The following is a 23,496-nucleotide window of genomic DNA, read 5'->3' on the forward strand; positions in this document are numbered from 1 at the left end:
ATGAGTTGTTTTAACTCTAGTTACATGTTTATTTTTTTTGTTTGATCAGTTTTACGCGTCTGTCCAACATCATACCGTCTCTCTCCTTCGACCTTGAGCCGCTGGCCTCGGCCGGTGTTAATCAACTGATCAGCGTCGCACCAGCCGGTCAGTCTCACACACCATAAACACAGGGTGCAGCGAACTTTTAACTCACACATGCAACATAAGAGTCGACTTCTGACATTATTTTCTGTTTGCGTTTGAACAGTTTGTATCCCAGAGAACGCCACGGTGAGATTTCTTTTTCTTTCTTTTTCTACTCTGTAGTGTGTCGTTTGAATTTCAGTGATACAGTATAATTAAAGGGATAGTTCAACATTTTGGCAAATTGGCCCATTGCCATAATCCCTATAGTCATAGCAGTAGGTTCGTTACCTTTAATTGTCGGTGCATGTTGTTTTTCAAACGGCGGAGCAGAGCCGTGAGCTGCTCAGAGCTACACTACGGAGGCTAATGGGATTCTTGGTTTCCCTCATCAAACTCATCAAATACACAATCCAACAACTCCAAAACGCTCCGGTGGACAAGTTGTGACCTGCACATTCACCACACTATGAGATAATAACAGAATGTTACGAGACAGAGTTGTTACCTTTTTTACCCTTTTAGAGGTAAATTCAGAGACTGTTTGCTGAAAAACTGCCCCCGATGGGAACGTACATCAGCGGTTTTGCATGAATTTACCTCTAAAACAACTCTGTCTCATAACATCCTGATATTATCTCATAGTGTGGTGAATGTGCAGGTCACAACTTGTCCACCAGAGCGTTTTGGAGTTGTTGGATTGTGTATTTGATGAGTTTGATGATGGGAAACCAAGAAATCCCATGAGCCTCCGTAGTGTAGCTCTGAGCAGCTCACGGCTCTGCTCTGCCGTTTGAAAAATAGCTTGCACCGACAATTAAAGGTAACAAACCTACTGCTATGACTATAGGGATTATGGCAATGGGCCAGTTTGCCAAAATGTTGAACTATCCCTTTAAGTACTATCTGTATTTTCCTTTAAATGTGTTATTATTATATTTGTCTCCCACAGTGCCAGGTGACCCAGTTCAATGGTAAGAGCTCACTGAGTGACATCAGTGTTAAATCTCACTATTGTGTTTTTAGAGGGGAAGTTGTTTAAATTCTTTCTTTTTATATCATTTAACAGCCACAAACATCTGCAGAAGAGTCAACAGGTATTTATTTTTCTATGATTTATATCCAGAATTGTCAGAACTGTTTTTTGTACAGCTGTGCATTTGCTAATCCCCCCCCCCCCCTCTCGTGCATCCACAGCTCTGAACTACAGTCTCACTTGGACATGTGGCCGTCGATGGGCGTCCCCTGTAATTTCACCTTGGAGGAATACGCATGTGCTCAGGTGGGTCGAGATCAGAAATACACAGAAAAAATACTTATATTTATTCTGACAGAAGTGAAATGACCGTCCACTACTGTTGTCGTTGTGTCGTGCAGCTGCAGAACTTCACGGCCAAACAGCTGACGTCTCTCCTGATGTGCGACCTGCCTGGAAACAGCAGCCGCTCCACGGTGCTGTGGAAGCTGCTGCTCACGCGACTCTCCGACGTCCTGGACCCAGCTCTGGACATGCTGGCCAACATGGTGGGTGGTTTATTTTATTTATTTAGTTTTTAAATCAAATCAATCTGGTTAATTAACAAGTAGGATTTATATTCTTTATAAGAACAGTCTTATAGCTATCTGGAGATAATTTCCCTTCTTACTGGCTTCCCATCTTAATGCTGTATAGATAAGGTATACAGTTATATAAGTTCATTTATATATTTATATATTATATATTTTTCTTTCACACAGAAGCATTTTATGGAGCTTTTTGTAGAAAACATGTAATGGGTGTGGGCTGGTGAGTTGTGTTGAGTTTAGTTTTTTGTTTAGAAACAAGTAAATGCATTAAGTCTGCCAACAACTAAAGAAAATACAACAATAAGATGAAATAGCTACAATAAAAAATTTGAAGAAATATTTTAGATAGCGATCTTCAACAGCCAGGTGTGTAGGTGGAGCAGACGGCATCCAAAAAATGAGAAAAAACACACAACACTGTCTTATACTTGCAACATAGTTAAAGGGATAGTTCAACATTTTGGCAAATTGACCCATTGCCATAATCCCTTTAGTTTTAGGAGTAGGTTTGTTACCTTTAATTGTAGTGCAAGCTATTTTTAGAACCGCGGAGTTGTTTTCGAGGTAAATACAGAGACTGCTTGCCAAAAAACTGCCCCCGACAGAAACGCGCATCAGTGGTTTTGCCTGAATTTGCCTCTAAATTTTAAAACAACTCTGTCTGGTAATGTTCCGTTATTATCTCATAGCGTGGTGAATGTGCAGGTCACAACTTGTTCACGAGAGCGTTTTGGAGTTGTTGGATTGTGTATTTTCTGAGTTTGATGTGGGAAACAAAAAAATCCCATGAGCCTCCGCAGTGTAGCTATGAGCAGCTCGCGGCTCTGCTCCGCCGTTCTAAAAATAGCTTGCACCGACAATTAAAGGTAACAAACCTACTGCTATGACTATAGGGATTATGGCAATGGGCCAATTTGCCAAAATGTTGAACTATCCCTTTACATTTATTAACTATGTTGCATTCTTGGACCTTGGATCTCCCTGTGGAAGGCCCAAGACCGAAATGTTGTTTAATAACTTTAACTATGTTGCCAGTAAAGACAGTGTGCAGGTGTTTTTCTTCCTTTTTTTGAAGAAACATTTTATGAAACAAGTCAATTTGTACAAAACAAATACGTACACGATGCAAAAAGACCAACAGAGGGAGGGAAAGAACTGATAGTGATTCAGTCCATTGCTCTCTCCTCCTCTCCAACAGTCTATGCCCATGGTTGGTCCATCGGCGTCGGTGGTTTTGGACGTGATCGGAGAGTTGAGACTGTTGCCGCTGACCGACGAGCAGCTGAGGAACAGCAGCGTGATCCGGCGGTGGTTCTCCGAGCGCCTGAGCGCGTTCCTGCCGTCCGCATCAGGAGCGTTTCTGCACTGTCTGAGCCGCAGGAACCTGAGCTGCCAGGCCTACCAGCAGATGTAAGTAACTAGTAACTAACTACACTTCTTACACACCAACAGAGAGACATGAGACAGAAGACAAGGGGATGATTCAATATGTACAAGGCGGACAGGAAGATAACCAATAACTCAGTTTGAGGTTGAATTATAACTGCAATGCTTCAGATTTTTCACACACATATTTCACTGGATGTCACCAAAAACAACAAGAGTCTCATTTGCTCAATTACTAACTTAAAATGACTATACTCTATGATCTTGTCTGTTTAATTATTGTTAGACTATTAATTGGACATCCCACCTTTCCTTTCAAATGTTACAGTGATCATTTTTTATACATTTATTTAAAGCAGATATCAGTGGAATGTTTTTATTAATATAAGTCCTAAATAGTCCTATTTTCCGTCAGCAATCACTTACATGAAGTATTTCAGCCTAAACACGAGTCTCTCCGTCACTCTGCTCTGCTGTAACCCGAGGAGAAAATTTTCCTTGTGGGATACAAGTGTTATCCAATGAGGGGAGAGAACGGCATGAAGGGCTGTGTGTGCAGCCAAGGGATGCGCGTGAATGTGGTGACGTAGCACGAGGACCAATTGATGCCTGACAAGGGCGGGGGCTGCTAACTCATGGTGCGTTCAAGGAAACTCGTACTTTGTGTTTTTCCTTCCTGTGAAGTCATACCAGTTCGATCTGGTACGAGTTCACGGGTCGGAAGTTACGAGTGGCCGTTATAGGGAACTTTCACAGACAACAGGACGGTAAAAACACGAGCTACGGGTTACCTGGAACGCTACCAAGTCGTAGTTGTGACTTGAAGCTGTAACTTACGGTTTCAAAAGCCTGCCTTGAACACAGCATTAGCCGAAACGGCCGTGCCACTGATATCTGCTTTAATGAAATATGTTTATTGATTTTCAATATAGAAAAAAATAAAGAAAAGGAGAGAAAGAAAATACATAGAAGAAAAAGGGAAGAAAAGAAAAAGAGAACACATAACATTTAAAGCATTACATTGATATTTCATGGTCATTATAAGATGAGTACAGTATACTATAAACAGAGTTTGACAAATTTAACACACATTTCAGAATCCAAAGCAGCCTCATACTGTGCACAACTTGTTTCAATATTGAAAACAACTCATATATAGAATTATCCAATGGGCTTTTTGGTCACTAGTGGAAAGTTTGTGAAACACTATATTAAAAAACTAATTTATTCCACTTATTGTCACTTGCAGACGCCACAGAGAAAGACTTTAGTCAGATAATGTAATTATCGACCCTGGTCAATATAATCTATCTATCTATCTATCTATCTATCTATCTATCTATCTATCTATCTATCTATCTATCTATCTATCTATCTATCTATCTATCTATCTATCTATCTATCTATCTATCTATCTATCTATCTATCTATCCATCCATCTATCTATCTATCGTCACTGTTAAAACCATTTCCTGTCTGTGATGTCATCGTCAGACTGCGGGTGTTCATCCGACGCTTCGACAACATGACCATGAGGCAGCAGCGCGTCGTCGTGGACAATTTCATCGTGCGTGTCCTGTCGCGACCGAACTCAGGTACCCGCTGCGTTCTGACGCTGTGACTCACTTCAGATCCGTTTTACTGTAAAGGGATAGTTCACCCAAAATTGAAATTTCACTCATTATCTACTCACCCTCATGTCGACTAAGGGCTGGGAGAAGTTTCAGAGTTATCCGTGGCTTCTCTGAGTTACAGGGGGTCTCGGCGTAGCAGTGCATGTCCATATAACGGTTGCAAATGGATACCAACTGTTTTCGTGACAAAAAGACACACCAAAAAACATCCAAATACCTCCATGATGCTCGTATGTAATGTCCCTCTTGTATTGAAGCCCCAAAATGCGAAATTGTTCCGAAAAAAATTAAATAAGTCTATATTTCAAGCTTGTTTTGTAGTGGAAGCTTCTCGAAGCTCCTCTCCCCGGTTCATCAAATTTGGACGAACTGGGAAGAGGAGCTTCCGCTACAAAACGAGCTTGAAATATAGACTTATTTAATTTTTTTCGTAACAAAAAGACACACCAAAAAACATCCAAATACCTCCATGCTGCTCGTATGTAATGTCCCTATTGAAGCCCCGACATGAGAAATTGTTCCAAAAAAAGTTAAATAAGTCTATATTTCAAGCTTGTTTGTAGCGGAAGCTCCCAGTGTCTCAGTTCACTGCTCTTCCTGTGTCGGTGCAAATCTCGTGTGATTTGCACTGACCGGCGGAACAATTTCGCATTTCGGGGCTTCAATACAAGAGGGACATTACATACGAGCAGCATGGAGGTATTTGGATGTTTTTTGGTGTGTCTTTTTGTTACGAAGACAGTTGGTATCCATTTGCAACCGTTATATGGACATGCACTGCTGCGCCGAGACCCCCTGTAACTCAGAGAAGCCACGGAGGACTCTGAAACTTCTCCCAGCCCTTAGTCGACATGAGGGTGAGTAGATAATGAATGAGTGAAATTTCAATTTTGGGTGAACTATCCCTTCAATTGTCACATCTGTCACAGATGTGTATCATCTTCACGTCGTCTTTGTGTGTGTGCTGCAGGTCCGGGCTGCGTGAACGCATCCGCAGACAGCGCGGAGTGGCTGAGGAGGAACCTGGGTCCGTTTTCAGCCTTGTTGTCTCTCAGAGAGCTGCTGGACCTCGACCGCAGCTTCAACCCGGTCAGATTTCAGCTTTGCAAACAACAACAAAAAGGAGGGAATCAAACACTTTCTTTCTTTCTTTCTTTTCAGCAACGATAAACTCTTTCTCTTTCCTTTTCTTTTTCTCTCCTCTTCTCAGCTGGACGCGCTGCGAGTCCTGACTCCGAAGCAGAGCGCCGAGCTGCTGCTGCTGAATCTTCCCACTCTTCCAGACAGAGACGACGTCATCGACGCGGTGCTGGACTACCTGACCGAGCCTCCGCAGCAGCAGAAGATCCCCGACTTCCTCTTCTACCTCGTCATGTTCCTGGAGCGGGTAAAACTTTCTTCCTTCACTCCTCCGTCTGTATCTCCACTTTGCCTTCAGTGATGTTCATCTTCTGTTTCCTGAATTTCCAGGGGAACCTCTCCTGCTCGTCTTTCAGAACACTGTGAGTTCATATCTGACTAGTTTTGGTGTTTTTTCATGGTTACAGAAGTCATCATGTTTTATTATGACACCACGATGTTAATTCTGCCTGTTGCCGTGGTTCCAGGTTCGGCCGACTGGATCTGGCCATGACTGAAGTTTCTCTGGATGTGGCTTCAAACATCACCTACGCCAAGATGGCTTTATCCAAACACATCCCACCAGGTGAGAGGAACACAGTCTGGGAAATGACACAGTTTATTTTATTGGTAAAGACATTTATAAGGATTGACCAACTGGAAGATCAATGAGGATTCACAGAGTCACAAATTATAAAGCTTCATTTAATATAAGACGTTTATTTCTGCTTTTTTTTAACATGTGTTTATTATTTTTTGTAATAAAAGGGTAAACAAACATTTACAGCAGGGTTAACATTCATACAGCTGGCCCTGTGATTTGTAGTTCAAATAAAGTTATTTGACCAACCATATTCATACTTAACCGACGACAATACACCGATGTTGCCTAGATTAAACAGAAATTGTGCTTTTCCCCAATGTAAGTGTGTAGTGTAGTAAAATAACACATTATTTTTGTTTTGTTAGTCTGTCTTTGATTTTATTTCTTTATTTCTACCGTAATCCAGTGAGATTTCTATTATCAAAGGCTGTGTTTTGAAACTAACTAACTTATAATTATTCAATTCAGTTGAAGTGGAAGTAGCAGACTCTGTGCATGAACATTTTCCTGTTCTTACATTTCCATTATGTAAATGTCTCACTTTGATGTATGTCATGTTTTAAACTGTAGAAGTTATTTACATTTACCTCTGTCCTTATTACAGGTTGCATCTTATACAGTGGAGAGGTAAATACATTTTTAATATCTTTATTTATATTCGTTTATATTATGACTGAAGATGCATAACCAGTTGAATCTTTCTTTTCCCCTCAGTGCAATGTCACTATGACAAATGGTGAGTTGTCTTAAAACAACAACATAATCTAAAAATAATAATAATATTTAAATGTCTCTAATCACCATGAACTCATATATTTTCCTGTTTTTTCTCACAGAAACCAACATTTGTATTGGAGTGGACAGGTGAGATTCATGAAACAATTGTATTCTTATTTTATCTTTTCTTATTTCTATTCTTGTGTTGTTTTTGTGTTTGACACCGTTTTGAGCTCTTTTTATTTGAAACCACAGCTCGATGCTGCAGCTCCACCTCGACAGCGGGAGGATGGACGGAGGCTTCTGCAACTTCTCCGTTGAGCAGTTCGCCTGCGCCTCAGTAAGACAACAGACAAAAACACCTATGATCAACCAGTCTGCCAGTCGATCTGTCAGTGTGTTTCCTCACCTGTCGCTCTGCTCTGTCGTCACTCAGCTGTCGGCGCTGACACCGGACGATCTGTCGACGCTGCTGATGTGTAATCGCTCCTCCAACTCCAGCGGCTCCAGACCGGTCTGGATACTCCTCCTCTCCAAAGCCTCTCATGTGCTGGACCGAGCTCTGGATATCCTGTCCAATAAGGTAGAAATCTGCTGCTCTCCTCACTTTACTTTTAATTTCTGATCATATCAAAATATATGAATAAATATCAGAAACGATCAGACCAGGCCGGATTCACCAATATGTTCTTAAGAAATGTCTTAATATCTAAAATTAAGTGTAATTCCTCAATATTGCCTTAAGAACAGTCGTTTCTTACAAATTTTTTATTTTTCCTACTTAAGAACTTCTTAAAATACGTCACTGCATTGCATTGCACTTGCCAACAAACAACATATAGGCTATAGAATAGTTTCCGTCTTAACCGTCAGTCACTCACTAACCATGGAGAAGGACAAAAAGAGAAACTTTTCAAGGCAGGAGCTTGAGGGTTACGGTGGATGAAATTAATGTACAAAAATTTACAGTAATTTAACATGCTAACTAACTAACTAACGTTTAACTAACATGCTAACTAAAAAAGTTAACAGACTCTTTTTGTGTAATTAATTACAAATTATTTTTAGTTAAACTATAACCTACTAGTCTAAACTTCAAAATTTGTTTAAAAAAAGTGATATTAGAGGATTACCTATTCACCGTAGGAATTTTAAGACAGGTCAAGGTTGTCTTAAAGTTAAGAAAAAAGTAAAGAACAAATTTGAGAACTTTGATTTAAAGGGACAACAAGGAGTTTTGGAAAGCGAAATGTTCTCATACTACATTTACCACGGTGAAATTCTTGGACCGGCGCAAGACGGACGTCTTTCCAAGAATGTTTTGATTCATCAACAATGAAAGTCGGAGGTTCGGAGACGATCACATACCGTCGTAGTTCCGACCATAAACGGCGATTCGGTGGCGTTATTATCATGACCCGCCGGGCAGCGTCCGCGAAACTGAAAGTAAGGAAACGCTGGTCGGCTCGCCCAGCGTTTCCACCATTAATTAAAATAACAAAATAAGGATAGAGACAAAACTATATATTGATCGAAAATGGAGCCATTAACAAGTGTGGGTAACGTAGATTCATCCACATTAATGTGAGACTTTTTTATAACCAAATAGAAACTCCTCGTCCCTTTAAGAAGAAAGTTGAGAAAATACTTAAGAACCTTTTGGGAGAATATGACTTCTTCTCTTTTTTCTTCTTAAGACTGAAGTTGAAGAAGATTTTTTTTCTTAAGAAGGTTTTGTGAATCTGAATCTTTCTCGTAGACTCTGGACCCGACAAACCCCGTCTTGTCCGTGGTTCTGGACGCTCTGAGAGAAATCCGACTGGACACCTTCAGCGTGCTCAGCTTCAGCAACCCCGACCTCATCCAGCTGTGGTTCAACCGCCTGCTCCGCCCGTTCCTTCCTGCCGTTTCCCCCGACTTCCTGTCGTGTCTCACCACAAAGGGACTCAGCTGCGCCACCTACCAAGACATGTGAGCAGCACACACACACACACACACACACACACACCTTCTACCTGTCACCTTCTATTTAAAATGTATAATAATAATAATACACTCTGGATTAATCACATCGACTCGTTTTCGAACGCAGCGTGGAGATTTTGAGTCGAGCCCAGCCGCGCATGACACGAGCCCGCCAGATGTTTGTCTACACACACTTCATCAGAGTTTTCCTGACCAGGAACACCACAGCAGGTAGGTGCCGGAGTAAAAGCAGGAAAACAACATGGATACAAGTGTGTGTGTGGAGGTGATGATACACACATGTGGGTGGATGGCAACTGGAAAAAAAACAAAATGAATTCCTCCATATTGACTTTAAGGTTTTCATCAGTTAAAAGCTTGTTCACTTGAAACATTATATATTTGAATAAGTTTCTGCTTTTGGATCAATTTTTGATGCTTGGAAACATTAAAAAAAAAAAAAAAAGCTTCAGCCTGACGTTGCAGACCATAAATATCTGTGTATAATTTATTTGGTAAATCTATAGGAGCTATTTATGAAGGACAAAACAATGACAAAAGAATAGATGCTTTTATTGTAAAAATACAGAAATGCATAAATTAAATTAAATGCATGGATATATAAATCTATGTAGCAATGCAAATAAATACACAAATAAATCTTGAAAAGCAGAAATAGATACCTATAGAACTTAAATAGATAAACATACAACTTAAACAAATAAAGGAAGAAATACAAATACATAGATGAATGTTAAAATGCATGTTTTAAAAAAATGATTAATAAGTGTGTGTGTGTGTGTTTCAGACCCCAGCTGCAGCTTGCGCGTTAACAACAGCGGCGAGTGGCTGCAGAGGAACCTGGGAGGTTTCTCTGGCCTGGCGTCGTTCCGCGACCTCCAGATGCTCTACCCCAACTTCACCGCGGTAACTTCCTCTGTCTTTAACCGTTCTTACCGCTTGTATTTGTTTGTCTCTGTTTTGACCTTCACCTATTTGTATCTGTGTGTGTTTGTGTATATATCTATGTACTGTATGTATATATATAGTTTGAGGCGTTGCCACAGCTGACTGTCCGGCAGCTGGCGGAGGTGTCGGCCTCACCTGACCAGCTCAACTCCACTGCCGAGGTCAACATGTTGATGAGACACGTCCCCGGGCCTCAGCTGGCGGCGTTCTTTGACGACTTCTCACCTGCCATCCTGGTGAGTCTGCGTCATACAAACATGCAAACATAAAAACCTTTAATTTGTCAGAGGAAAGGATGTTAAATCAGGTAAAACATGGTCGTCTATCTCAGGTAGTCGTACATTTCCTGTGGTAGTTTTAATAAACACTTCATCAGTGTTTGTTTCTTCAATTCTGTTACTAAAAAGTCAAAGTGCATACTGAAGGTTTGTTGTTTAAACTGGTTGCATTTCCTCCTCCTCCTCCTCCTCCTCCTGCTCCGTCCTGCAGAGTCATGGCGACAGCTTCCCCTTTGAGGTGAGGTCGGCCATGTTGCAGGTCGTGTTTGACCGTGCGAACCTGTCCGATGACTCGGTGAGCGACAGAGACGTCCGGCGGTGGCTCCTCGTCCGGCTGCGCCCGCTGCTGTTCAACCTGTCGCCGCGCCACGTCGCTCCGTTCTTTGGGATCCTGGCGGGAAGGAACTGCAGCATCGAGCTGCAGGGGTACGTGTGAAATCATCAGGGTCTTAGAAAGTATAATTTCTATATGAGATTCTATTTATCCTGTCTTTTATTTTATTTTAATTTATTTTATTTATCATTTCAGAATTGAGGATCTCAATACAACAATCTCATCTCTCAATAACGAAACAAGGAGTGAAATCTATGACCACATCGTCCAGGCTCTCAGAGGTAAAAATAAATAAATAAAAATTAAAAAATTGCATGACTGTTTCTGATTTGAGCACCAGTTCAAGTCAATTGAGCACCAGTTATTTTCCAAACACTGTTGCCAGTGGTTTAACACATACATTTACAAGTGTTTGTGTGGTGACGTATTACAGCGTGAGTGGCTGTCAGGAACATGGATGTAAAGATTTAAAAAACAAAACAAAAAACAAATAAGTGTGTAAATGTTTTACAAAGAAGAAAATGGACAAAAGAAAAACAATCAATGTGTGTGTTTGTATTAAAACACAGATAGAGGCCACTTTAACTTCACTGGAGTGAGATTAACCCTGTATATTCAAACAGGAGACTTTAATGTACTTTAATGTCACTATAACTTTAATTTCAATATGGATAACACAGATGCCTTTCTAACTCCTCCTTAAATAGTATTTCAACATTATTTTAACTCTCTAACCCTAAACTCTATTCTCTAGACTTCATATATATGTGCACACTTCTTAATAAAACCCCATGTATGAATTAATATTTATTGAACATGTACCACTTTCATCCTTCAGAGTTTGACAGCCGACCCTCTTTCACTCTCCCTCTCCTCCAGGGCCGACGCCTCTCCGTTGCTACAGCGACCAGCACAGTTTCTACGGTTTCCTGCAGCAGACGTTCCTGAGCTTCCAGTTCCCGAACCTGACGACCTTCCTGCTGCTCATGCCTCACGACAGGATGCCGCAGGTCGGTGTCCAGACACGGGAAACACAACTGAAGAGGAGGAGGAGGAGGAGGAGGAGGAGGAGGGACTTCATTTATTTTATTTTCTCTTTTCTCTTTTCTCTTTTCTCTTCCTCCAGTTGGTGAACTCGATGTCTCAATCAGAACTTGCCGACTTCCTCCATCGCCCTGACGTCGTCGACAACGACGCTCAGCTCTGTGTGCTCTACAACAGCTTCAACCAGACTCCCATGTTCCTGGAGAGAGTACGCACCACACGCAATATTTTTTTTCGTAGGCTAGGTCCGGGAAAGTCCCGTCTTCCCCGCCTCTGATTGGCGAAATGAACTCTCCTCCGATTGGTTGTTTGATTTGGCCGTGTAACGTCATCTTCCATCAACAGTACTGCAGTAAACTAAAATATACACTGAAACTGAAACTTCGGGTGTGTTCAAACGCCATGGCGTAGCGGTTTGCATTTTCGCCTGCAGTGTGGTGAATCCGAGTTCAATCCCTGCTGGTTTCACATCCGAAAAATTTAGTTTTTAAATTTATATTCCAAGTTTACGTTTTGGGTTTGAGAGAAGTGTAATTGTGCCATTGGTTAGGTTTAGGCAATGAAGAAAGGAGTTGGTTAAGTTTAGTAAAAAGACCAGGTAGAGCGTAGACAGGCCAGATAAGTAGAGAGAGTCCAGGTAGATCTAGGCACTTATCACACTTTGCCGACAGTCTGCATTTCATAGCCAAAACAAACAACCAATCAGGCGAGAGTCCTTCTAGCCAATCAGAGTCGAAAATTTTGTAATTTGTAATTTGTAATTTATTTATTTAGAAATCAGGACAATGCACATTAATAAAACATGTACTGTAGTACCTGTAAATGTGCCAGATTGTAGCCCGTGGGCTAATTTCCATCTGGAGTCCTCTAGGCAGGTTGGTGTTACAATACAGTACAAAAGGTTAGAATACATTTTAAGTAGGAAATAGCATAAACACATGCAATATTACAACACATTACTAGTACTAATATATGTTAAGACAGATCAGTACATTAGAAGCAAGCATCCAAGAAAATGGAGCCCATCTAGCCAATCAGAGGCGGGAAAGGCGGGACTTTTCTGGACCTATCCTACGAAATAAAATATTGCGTACCACACACACACACACGCACACAGAAACACACCATGATGATATAAACTATGCGCGTGTGTGTGTTCTCTGCAGGAGTCGCTCCCGGAGAGCGTGCGGCGGCCCACGCTGCCTTGCGTCTGGCCCACGGCGCTCAGCAGCTCCACGAGGCCGGAGGTCGACGCCTGGTTCGACCGACGCCTCCCGAGCTTCCTGCCGTTCCTCACGCGGCCTCTGATCAGCCCCAGCTTCACACACAACGCCTCCTGCCTCGCCTTCCAGAGAGTGTACGTGTGATCGGATAAATGAAGCAAAGATCCCACTTGTTATGAGGACTGCTCACATAATGTCTCTACACTTTAAAGGGATAGTTCAACATTTTGGCAAATTGGCCCATTTCCATAATAGTTTTAGGAGTATGTTTGTTACCTTTAATTGTCGGTGCAAGCTGTTTTTAGAACGGCGGAGCAGCTGCTCAGAGCTACGCTACAGAGGCTCATGGGATTTCTTGGTTTCCCTCATCAAACTCATCAAATACACAATCCAACAACTCCAAAACGCTCTGGTGGACAAGTTGTGACCTGCACATTCACCACGCTATGAGATAATAACAGAACGTTACCAGACAGAGTTGTTTTAGAGGCAAATTTATGCAAAACCGCTGATGTACGTGCCCGTCGGGGGCAGTTTTTCATCAAGCAGTCTCTGCATTTACCTCTAAAACAGAAATCCCACTCGCAGCTCTGCCCCACCGTTCTAAAAATAGCTTGCACTGACAATTAAAGTTAATGAACCTACTGCTATGACTATAGGGATTATGGCAATGGGCCAATATGCCAAAATGTTGAACTATCCCTTTACTGTAAATGTTTTCCTTATAAATCAAAATAATCACATTTGTCCATTGTAACTCGTACAGATGCAGTTTGTACGTCTTCATAATTAACAATTGCTCTTGAGCCCGTTAGTAAATATTGGTCTTTTTCAATTGAAGATAATCTATCAAAGCTAAACCTTCTCAATTCAAATGAGTTCCTCTGTTTTAGTTCTTTTCTGATCATGTTGATTGATTTCATCGTGTGTGTGTCTGTGTGTTTTGCTTCAGTGTTTCACTTCTTGGTGGATACAACTACACAGCTGTGGACTTTGGGAGGGCAGATGTGTTCGACACCATCAGGGACTACCTCACCTTAGGTCAGTCTCTAAAACCACATACTGTAGTTAGTGTAAGCTTTCCACTGTGAATACTAAATGCAGGAATATATGCTAAATGCTAAATGCCTTGTGTATGCTGTTAATAGGTCGATACTATACAGCTATCAGTGTTTTCCTTGTAATGAAGTAAAAATGTATTTACGTTGCACGTTAAGAAACATGCTTACAAAGAAAAAGAAGCATTACAAGTAAAAAAGCAAATCCAGGAAAAAGATATGAAAACAAATAGATAATGAGCAAGATAACTCAGGTATTAAAAGATGTAAAAAATAATAATTATAATAAAAAAGTTTTAAATTCTGACTTCTACTCCGAATCAATCAAGATTTTGCTGACAAAACTCCTATGGGGCGACTACATTTGTCCTCATACTGTAGGCCGACATAAATCCAAAGATAAACAAGGTATATACTGTATGTATAGAAAATAACTAAATTGATACATGAATAAATAAATGAAATTTGAAAAGTTAGTCCAAGAAGGTTATATAAAGAAAAATAAATGATACAAATCAAAACTACTCCAATATTTGTGTTTTACATTCTCCCTATATCTTCAGAAGGTTTACATGTAGCAGATCCTCTCATGATCGAGGCATAAATTGGACCAAATGTTCGATTTTTTCTATTTCCCCTTATTTATCAGTCAGTTTTTCAATAATCTCAGATTTTGTGTTGAAAACAGAGAAAACAGCAGCAGCAGCAACATAAATTGTGTTTCTAACTTGTCGCTGCAGCGTCGGGGCCGAGGTGTTACAACCCCAGCGACCGCGACCTGAACTCCACCGCCTGGTTCGTCCAGTACATCGGCGACTTCGTACCGTTCCTCACTCTGGACGCTCTTCAGTCGTTTGGCGACTCAGAGGTACCGAACTCATCCTGGCGCTACTTCTACTACTACACTGTGGATGTAATAAGAAAACGTCTGCTGGCGGCTGGATGCATGTTATTTTACCTCCTTCCTTCCTTCCCTTCTTCCCTCCTCGCTGCAGGTCATCCAGGTGTTCACCGTCAACCCTCTGAATCTCGCCCTCTTCAACCAGTCCTTCTCCACGCTGCCGCAGAACCTCACCGACTTCTGCGTTCAGCTCATTTATCAGCAGGACCCCAACTTCAACCCCTTGATGTGAGTCTCAGCCCATGGAAATGTGTGTGTTATACACCCGAATGTTGTTTGTTTCCCATCCCTAAATAAATCTTTTCTTCCTGTCTGTGTGCAGTCTGCCTCTGGAGTTCAGGTGTGTGGCTCCGGGTCCGGCCTACGTGCAGCTGAACGCAGCTCAGAGTATGGTGTTGCTGAGCAACCTGACCACGCTGTGCACAGACCTCGACCCACAGGTGATTACATTATTCTTCATTTTTTTAAAGCTATTTTCCAGTTATTTACTTATTTCTTTCTACTTTTTATTTATTTTTGTATTTCTTATTTTCTTTCTAAGGTAGCGTTTCTCAGTGTTATGTGGGAGAAAGGGGGGAAATCTATGTACAGTAGTAGTATAGTATAGTAGTAAATACTAGTATACCAGTATAATACAGTATAATATAATATAATATAATATAATATAATATAATAAAGTAATAGTAATCTATCTAAACAGAAGCACAGTAACAGTGAGAGCAAGACAAGACCAAGACCTTATTAAAAATGTGGTCTCAAGACTGATTTCAACTACTATAACACAAATTAGAGATCAACAAATTACCAATATCACACATACAGATCAATACATTTATTCTTGACAGTCACACACATCCATGAAATTAAAGTTTTTGGCAAACAACAATATTATATATCACAATATTTACCTGATTTACGGAGACCCACGGCCGTCTGACCTCGTTGAACTCTCTATTACTTCTTTGATAGTCAAAATAAAACCACATAGACACTAAATAACAGAAAAAAATACAATATAAGAAATAAATAATAAGGAATAAAGAAATATGGAAATAATAATAATAAAAACAGTTTTTGCACTGGCAACTCGTCCTCTTTGAAAACATAATAATCTCAACACACTGTCCATTTAGCTTTTAGATCATGTCTCAACATTTTCATCTCTTACAAACGGACATGTTTAGTTATTGTGTAATACCGGTATGTTTGCTTTTGTTGCATTTTTGCCGACTTATTGTGAAAACATGTTGGTAGTCCAGGATGTACGATTAGAAAACAGTATGTTTTTACTTTATTAATCAATTATGATCTTTGTTTGTTTGTTTTTTTCTTTGGTTGCTGTAGATTTCTTCAGCTCTGGCCGGTAACCTCGGCAACAGCATCACCGCCGGAGCCATCACTGCGCTCGGCAGCCAGAGCGTCGGCATCTCCACGGGCCAGATCAGGATAATAAGCCCTCAGGACCTGTTCACCGCCCTGGGGACGCTCAGCGGCGTGACGGGCTGGAACGGCGGTCAGGCCAGCGCCATCATCCGGGCTCTGCTGTCCTCGGGCCTCCTGCAGGTATGATGGCCGCCGCCGCCGCCGCCGCCGCCGCCGCCGCCACCGCCACCGCCACCGCCATCCGTTACCGCGTGTCTCATTGACGTCCAGTTTGATTCAGATTCATAAAACCTTTATTGTTAAGGGTGGGAGAAAAAATCGATTCACATAAATATCGTGATATCTTTTTTGATGATTTTTAAATCGATTTTGTTTTTCAAAAATCAATTTTTTTTTTTTTGAAAAGATTTTTTTTTTAAATTTTTTTTTTTTGGGGGGGGGGGGGGATTTTTTAAAATATTGTGCAATGTGCATTTGTTACAGAGAGTACAGGTTTTGAAAAGGGTTTAAAGGTGCAATATGTAAGAATGTGGCCAAAAACGGTTACTGCAGTCAAATTCAAAACGTGATCTCGTTTTTCCTCCCAGTCGTAGCAGCAGCTCAGTGGACCAGACTGGAGGCTGAAATGCCGTGACTGGGAGAGAGGGCTAGGTGGCGCAACATGTAAACACGTAAATTCAAAACATAAACATGATTTGCAGTCTGCAAAAAAAGATTTTTAATGCGAATACTCTGGCTGTACTATTGTTGTTGGTGAGTTCATCATGTTATATGAACATTATTCCTGAGTCTCTGTGACATATTAGGAGGATTTTACGGCCAGTTGCTTTAGATTTCTTACATACTGTACCTTTAAGTTCACTTTATAATGGAGTATGTTAATTTATAGGCTCCTACAGTATTTGTGTGCAGACAAATGTTAAAAATGCACACTAAAATCGAGAGAATCGGCAATATCGTAGAATCGCAATTTAAATCGAATCGCCATCCAAAAAATCGTAGAAGAATAGAATCGGGAGAAAAGCATATCGTCCCAGCCCTATTTATTGTCCCCTGCACATAGCAGTGGAAATTTTTCTTAAACGTGTGCATACGTGCACATAAAAGAAACGTAAAAAAAACATAGTTTAGCATGACATAAAACAAACAACAAACAGGTACATAATGACACAAGCAAGATACAGAATGACACAAGTAAAAACAGAATAAAAACCTTAAAGCAATTCTTACCGATCTGGCATTTCTCACAGCACAGCACAAACATTTGAAAATCAACAGCTCCACCTCCCTCACAAGGAGGAGAGGGGTGCACAAAGTGATTACATATTAAGTAGGTTCGGTCGCTCGTCAAATCTTACTAATCGGACCGAATAATATTATTGGTCAGACTTTTCTCAGAATTATATGAGAATGAAAAAATGATGAGTTTTTAACCGTGTTGGGTTTCTCTTACATTTTAATGTATCATCAGATTATTAATAGCATTTTAACTTAGACAAAGAAATGTGCAAAAGTTCCAGAGAGGTAAGAATAGCTTTACAAGAACATTAAAAGATTTCATAGTGAATTATTGATGATGTGATAAATGATTTTTTTCCTTAAAGGTGTTCAGAAATGGCCGTTTGTCCTGTTTGTCGCGCCGAGTTGTCACGAGCTGCAACACGAGTTTACCCGAGTAAGGAAAACGAATTTGATTGGTCGTTATCGAGCGGGCGGGATATTCAAAGCTTGGGGCGAGCCCGAGCTCCGTGTGTGTGTGCGTGTCTCAGACGTTTGAATGACGGATTACGGATCCAATATCAGTGGCTGGTGAATCGTGTACAGGCTGACGTATAATCCGTGCGCCTGCATTATCCAATGCGAAAAAAAACAACACACTTTCATCCTGGATTTACTCAAAAATAGAATTTTGCACAAAGTTTGGCCTACATCGTCTGAAATATGAGTTATTACCACTGTTCCCTCTAAGGTGTTTTACTGTGCAATTGCACACTGCTCCCCACCTCTTTGCTCAGAAGACAAAAAAGTTGCACACTCTGTAGTGCAACTACGATTTAAGTTTTTGCTTGAGAATTATTATTACTGTTCATATCAAGAATGATCTGTGCCAAGAGTTGATGACACCAACTTGATGTTAGTTATTTTTTGACATAATTGTTCATATGGCAATAAATGCAAACTCTATTTTGCCAAAACAATATTGTATTTTGTTATCATTAACTGTAACTGACCTAGATATGGAGCAGCCTAGGTAATGTTGTCAAAATAATCTGTTACTAATCATTATAGTAATAGCCAGTTGTATTGATATTTGGAGTTGGAGAGGTGAGCCCATAGCACCAGCATGTGGACGTACTGTACTGTGTGTACGCTTAAGCTGTCGCTCACAGTCGCTCAAGCAGGTCATCAGGGGAGTTGAATTTCTGCTCAGGAGTTTTGAAAATTAGAGAGAACATTGGTTATTACATTTATTTTATGATCCAGAGTGGGCTCAAATTCAATTTTCTTTTCTGTACACCTTTAAGCTTGTCCTTGCTGAAGGGACCCTGTAGCGACGGCCTGAGGGAAGAAGTTGGAAAGAGTTGTGGAGTGGGCGAGAGGGGTCGTGTAAGATGGTGGTGGCTTTAAGTCTGACTGCCTGCGTGTGGCGGTCTGAGAGGGACGACCGTGTGGTGGTGCATAATATCTGACGTTGGTTTCTCTGCTTCCTCCTCACCAGCTGAACAGCGTGTCGTCGCTGACCATGCTCGGCTCTCTGGTCATGGGACTTCCCGCCACAGCGTTCAACAGCATCTCTGGCAACCAACTGATCTCGGCGTCGACCAATCCTGTGTTCGTGACGAACCTGATAGCGGCTCCGGTGGTCATCCGGCAGGTCTTCGTCAGACGGGTACGACACGACGGCTACACAACGTCAAACACAGCGATGTGATGTATAGATTAGTGTCGTAGTCTAGACAACCTAAACCAGAGACCGAGATCAAACCAAGGCGAGACCATTTTCAAGACTGTTTCTGTATTCAGTGCCAGTCCTCATAATATTCATGTGACTTGATATTTACATTATTCATCAGCTAAAAAGAAAAGAGAGTTGACAAAACAACTAGATTCACACTAATGAGTCTTTTATCAAACTTTTTTTTCTTTTTTTAAATCAATAAGAAATGAACTGTTGCTTCTCTAGTAGCTACTGATCACATTAGCATACAGATATCACTAGTATAGTAATAGTATAGTAATATAGTAAGTACAGTAGAAGTATAGTATAGTTGTACATACTAGTATAGCACATAATATAATATAATATAATATAATATAATATAATATAATATAATATAATATAATATAATATAATATAGGGTCTAAGGGCAGAGGATGTTGTTATGGTGTCAAATGAACCCCTTTGAGACTAACTGTTTGTAAAAACGGGCTATACAAATAAAATTGCCTTGCCTTGCCTTGCCTATAATATAATATAATATAATATTATATAATATTATATTATATTATATTATATTTAGGGCTGTCAAACGATTAATTTTTTTAATCGCGATTAATCGCATTTTTTCCATAGTTAACTTGCGATTAATCGCGATTAAAAATATTATATATGGCGCTTTGGACTTTCAACCCTCCAAAGTGTTATAATCTCTAGACAAACAACTTTTAGACCAGACCTAGCAGGCCTAGTACCTAATCATAACACATGATGCATGAAACTCACACAGAATTGAAACAAATTGCATGGCCATGTGCATTTGTTGACAACAAAGCCTTCAAAAAATCAATGGATGGAGCTGTGGATATATGTTAGACTGTGTATATTTGTGTAGCAACCAACTTGAAGGTGGCTTACCGCCACCTACTGGACTGGAGGTCCCACACTCCAGTCCTCCAGTCCAGCAGACAGAGGACAAAATGGGCCGCGATTAACAGCGATTAAAAAATTTAATCGCGTTAATTTTTTAAATTAATCTAATCGTGATTAACGCGTTAACTCTGACAGCCCTAATTTATATTATATTATATTATATTATATTATAAAGTAATAGTAATCTATAAACAGAAACACAGGAACAGTGAGAGCAAGACAAGACCAAGACCTTAAAAATGTGGTCTCAAGACTGATCTCAACTACTATAACACTAATTAGAGATCAACAAATTATCAATATTACACATACAGATCGATACATTTACTCTTGACAGTCACACACATCCATGAAATTATAGAAAAATTGGACATCACACAGTATTTACCTGATTTACACGGCCGTCTGACCTCATTGACCTCTCTATTACTTCTTTGAAAGTCAAAATAAAACCACATAGACACTAAATAACAGAAAAAAATACAATAATAAGACGCAAATTGACAACATAGAGACACAAAACGACCTCCAAGAGTCACAAAACGAGCACAAAAGAGACAGAAAGTAATAGTAACACTTTCTCCCAGATCATAACGGTGACGAGCAGCAGCAGCGCTCTGATACAGAACATCCCAGACGACCTGGCCACCGAGATCCCCCGCGCTCGGCTGCAGAGCTTCTCCAGCAGCAACGTCGTGGTGCTCAACAGGAAGAGATGGAAACGGCAGCAGGTGAGTTAGTGTGCAACAGAGGAAAACACACACACGCTTTTATATTCAACACACACAGCTGCAGTGTCAGTGTGTCATCATCATCATCTTTCACCTCAGGCCGAGTTGTTCTTCAGCGTAATGGGATCAGAAAGTGCAACCACATCGCTGGGAAGCCCGAGCAGGTGAGTTTTTAAAAAATGTCCTGCAGATTGATTACAAGAAATGAACAAAACTTTCCACTGTTGCTTCTCTGGCCCAAAAAAAAAAGACTTACAGTATAGGACAGGCATCACCGAATGGCGGACCTCGGTCCGGACCCGGACCGAGTGATGGTTCGATCCGGACCCGAGACCAATCTCTAATAATAACATTTTTTTCCGACGGGACAGCGGGCTCAGCTAGGCTATAGGTCAATACGGCAGCTTCACTCAATTGAGCCAATCAGATCGTTTGTTTACCCGGTGCGGCCAGTGCGTCTGAGAGGGAAAGAGAAAGGAGACGGAGTGATGACAGCCTGTCTTGCTCCAAAATAAAAAAAAGTTGATGCTGAAGTCAAAGGCGAGCCGCTGGGCGTTTGTGGCCGCCGCCGCCGCCTTGGTTAAGCATGTGTGCGCGCGTGTGGGGGCCGTTCAGAAGGGTCTCTTGCGCGCACAAGCCCATTACTTTAATGTGCGCTCACAACGCCGTAGCGGTGCGACGTGCTTGTTTCCTGCTTCTCCGCCGGTGTTGTGTTGACCCCCGGTTCTCCCTCGGTCTGTAAACTTCTTCACGCGGAGCTCTGCCCCGTTTGGAAGGAGCAGGAAGCTCGTATGCGGGAAGACGTCGCTTCAGAGGTGTAGAATGTGTGTTAGAGAAACACCTATTTCAGGACTACTGACTTGTATCACCAGAACAGAACAGACATATCCTGTGATTTTCAGCCTTCCTCCATATTTAATGGAGGGGGACAATACAATGACAGTGCAGCTATCAAGATGCTTTTGACACCTTGGCCTCAAAAAAAGAAAGGAAGAAAGAAAAAAGCACCAACCAAACAAACAAACAAACAAACAAACAAACAAACAAACACACAAACAGGGAAACCCCCTTATTTATTCGGTCTTGTTCTCTTTAATTGAAATACAGGCCTTAAATTAATTTGCCTGGGAGCTACTTTTATTCATGGTAAAAAAAAAATAAAAAAAAAAAGCTAGTTGTTTACTATAAAAGTGCACTATGTTAAATGTTTCCTGTGTTGAAAATTGACAATAGATATGAAAATGCACTTCGTTGGGGTAGGCTATAGCTTATATATAAGACACCATTTGGACTTTATAAGGTTCGGACCTTTCACTTGGATGAAAGTTTAGTAACTGGACCTCAATGAATTTTAATTGAATACCCCTGTTATAGGAACTCTTTTATCCCCAGTGCAGTGCACATTTAAAACGAGAGGAAATACAATAGATACCGCTGCACCTGCTTTATTACAGCTGTTTTATGTGATTTATGTCATGAGTTCAAATGTGAATTTTACATTTGATGTTGTATGTTTTATTGTTTAGACCCCAAACTGAAGGCGATTTTCTGTCACTTGGGACAGTTAAGTTTTTTTAATTGAACTGAATTAAAAATGGTGCATAACACGCTCCGTGCATGTGTGTGTGTGTGTGTGTGTTTGCAGCCTGTCGTCCTCTGTGCTCCAAGGCTTCAGCTGCACCACAGTGAGGACGATCAGCAGGCTGCAGATCACGAGGCTGATCAGAGCCTGTCGGAGGAGCGGCAACAACAGGGTCACACTGGTGGAGACTCAGGTGAGAGAGAGAAACTGTCTGGGACGGGAACTGAACAAGACACCAAAACGCTCTGGTGGACAAGTTGTGACCTGCACATTCACCACGCTATGAGATAATAACGGAACGTGATGAGACAGAGTTGTTTTTGAGGTAAATACAGAGACTGCTGAAAAACTGCCCCCGACGCGAACGTGCATCAGCTGTTTTGCATGAATTTACCTCTAAAACAACTCTGTCTCATAACGTCACATTATTATCTCATAGCGTGGTGAATGTGCAGGTCACAACTTGTCCACCAGAGCGTTTTGGAGTTGTTGGATTGTGTATTTGATGAGTTTGATGATGGGAAACCAAGAAACCCCATTAGCCTCCGTAGCGTAGCTCTGAGCAGCTCACAGCTCTGCTCCGCCGTTCTAAAAACAGCTTGCACCGACAATTAAAGGTAACGAACCTACTGCTATGACTATAGGGATTATGGCAATGGGCCAATTTGCCAAAAATGTTGAACTCCTATCCCTTTAAGACCCAGTCCCAATTCTGAATCACATCCCTTCACCTTCATGAATCGAGACACCACCACTGATCTGAATTGCGTTGATCTCACCTGCAGCTCACCTGCATGTACAACTACATCAGAGTGGAACCAGACGTCGCCAGCTTCAGCCTGTATCCTCCCGACATGCTGCTCTACTACAAGTGAGTTGGGATCGTCGTCGGTGCAAACACACGTTTTGCTGCAGTGAGAGAGTTTTAGAGAGTTAAAGGAGTAGTTGAAATTGAATTGAAATTTCACTCATTATCTACTCACCCTCATGTCGACTAAAGGGCTG

At 41.1% G+C, this 23,496-nt stretch overlaps 1 protein-coding gene across 1 annotated transcript in view; it reads left to right on the plus strand.

The window, feature by feature from the left end:
- Window positions 1–23,496, plus strand: part of mslnb (mesothelin b) — a 48,277-nt gene that overhangs the window by 10,216 nt on the left and 14,565 nt on the right. The window contains exons 18-53 of the mRNA XM_085784677.1: window positions 50–147; window positions 251–273; window positions 1,079–1,100; window positions 1,196–1,223; window positions 1,324–1,408; window positions 1,504–1,650; window positions 2,891–3,102; window positions 4,573–4,673; window positions 5,683–5,801; window positions 5,923–6,099; window positions 6,183–6,214; window positions 6,320–6,417; window positions 7,040–7,062; window positions 7,150–7,171; window positions 7,272–7,299; window positions 7,408–7,492; window positions 7,589–7,735; window positions 8,912–9,123; window positions 9,245–9,348; window positions 9,926–10,044; window positions 10,167–10,322; window positions 10,576–10,790; window positions 10,894–10,979; window positions 11,578–11,708; window positions 11,825–11,950; window positions 12,909–13,099; window positions 13,918–14,006; window positions 14,764–14,891; window positions 15,019–15,152; window positions 15,247–15,364; window positions 16,269–16,487; window positions 19,027–19,197; window positions 20,766–20,909; window positions 21,009–21,073; window positions 22,555–22,684; window positions 23,277–23,362. Coding sequence (XP_085640803.1) covers window positions 50–147; window positions 251–273; window positions 1,079–1,100; window positions 1,196–1,223; window positions 1,324–1,408; window positions 1,504–1,650; window positions 2,891–3,102; window positions 4,573–4,673; window positions 5,683–5,801; window positions 5,923–6,099; window positions 6,183–6,214; window positions 6,320–6,417; window positions 7,040–7,062; window positions 7,150–7,171; window positions 7,272–7,299; window positions 7,408–7,492; window positions 7,589–7,735; window positions 8,912–9,123; window positions 9,245–9,348; window positions 9,926–10,044; window positions 10,167–10,322; window positions 10,576–10,790; window positions 10,894–10,979; window positions 11,578–11,708; window positions 11,825–11,950; window positions 12,909–13,099; window positions 13,918–14,006; window positions 14,764–14,891; window positions 15,019–15,152; window positions 15,247–15,364; window positions 16,269–16,487; window positions 19,027–19,197; window positions 20,766–20,909; window positions 21,009–21,073; window positions 22,555–22,684; window positions 23,277–23,362 — 4,071 coding nt within the window. The remainder of the gene's footprint in view (window positions 1–49; window positions 148–250; window positions 274–1,078; window positions 1,101–1,195; window positions 1,224–1,323; window positions 1,409–1,503; window positions 1,651–2,890; window positions 3,103–4,572; window positions 4,674–5,682; window positions 5,802–5,922; window positions 6,100–6,182; window positions 6,215–6,319; window positions 6,418–7,039; window positions 7,063–7,149; window positions 7,172–7,271; window positions 7,300–7,407; window positions 7,493–7,588; window positions 7,736–8,911; window positions 9,124–9,244; window positions 9,349–9,925; window positions 10,045–10,166; window positions 10,323–10,575; window positions 10,791–10,893; window positions 10,980–11,577; window positions 11,709–11,824; window positions 11,951–12,908; window positions 13,100–13,917; window positions 14,007–14,763; window positions 14,892–15,018; window positions 15,153–15,246; window positions 15,365–16,268; window positions 16,488–19,026; window positions 19,198–20,765; window positions 20,910–21,008; window positions 21,074–22,554; window positions 22,685–23,276; window positions 23,363–23,496) is intronic.

Source organism: Trachurus japonicus, chromosome 1 (genome assembly GCF_045865225.1).
Source record: "Trachurus japonicus isolate A0001 chromosome 1, Traja_1.0".
Classification (NCBI taxonomy): Eukaryota; Metazoa; Chordata; class Actinopteri; order Carangiformes; family Carangidae; genus Trachurus; species Trachurus japonicus.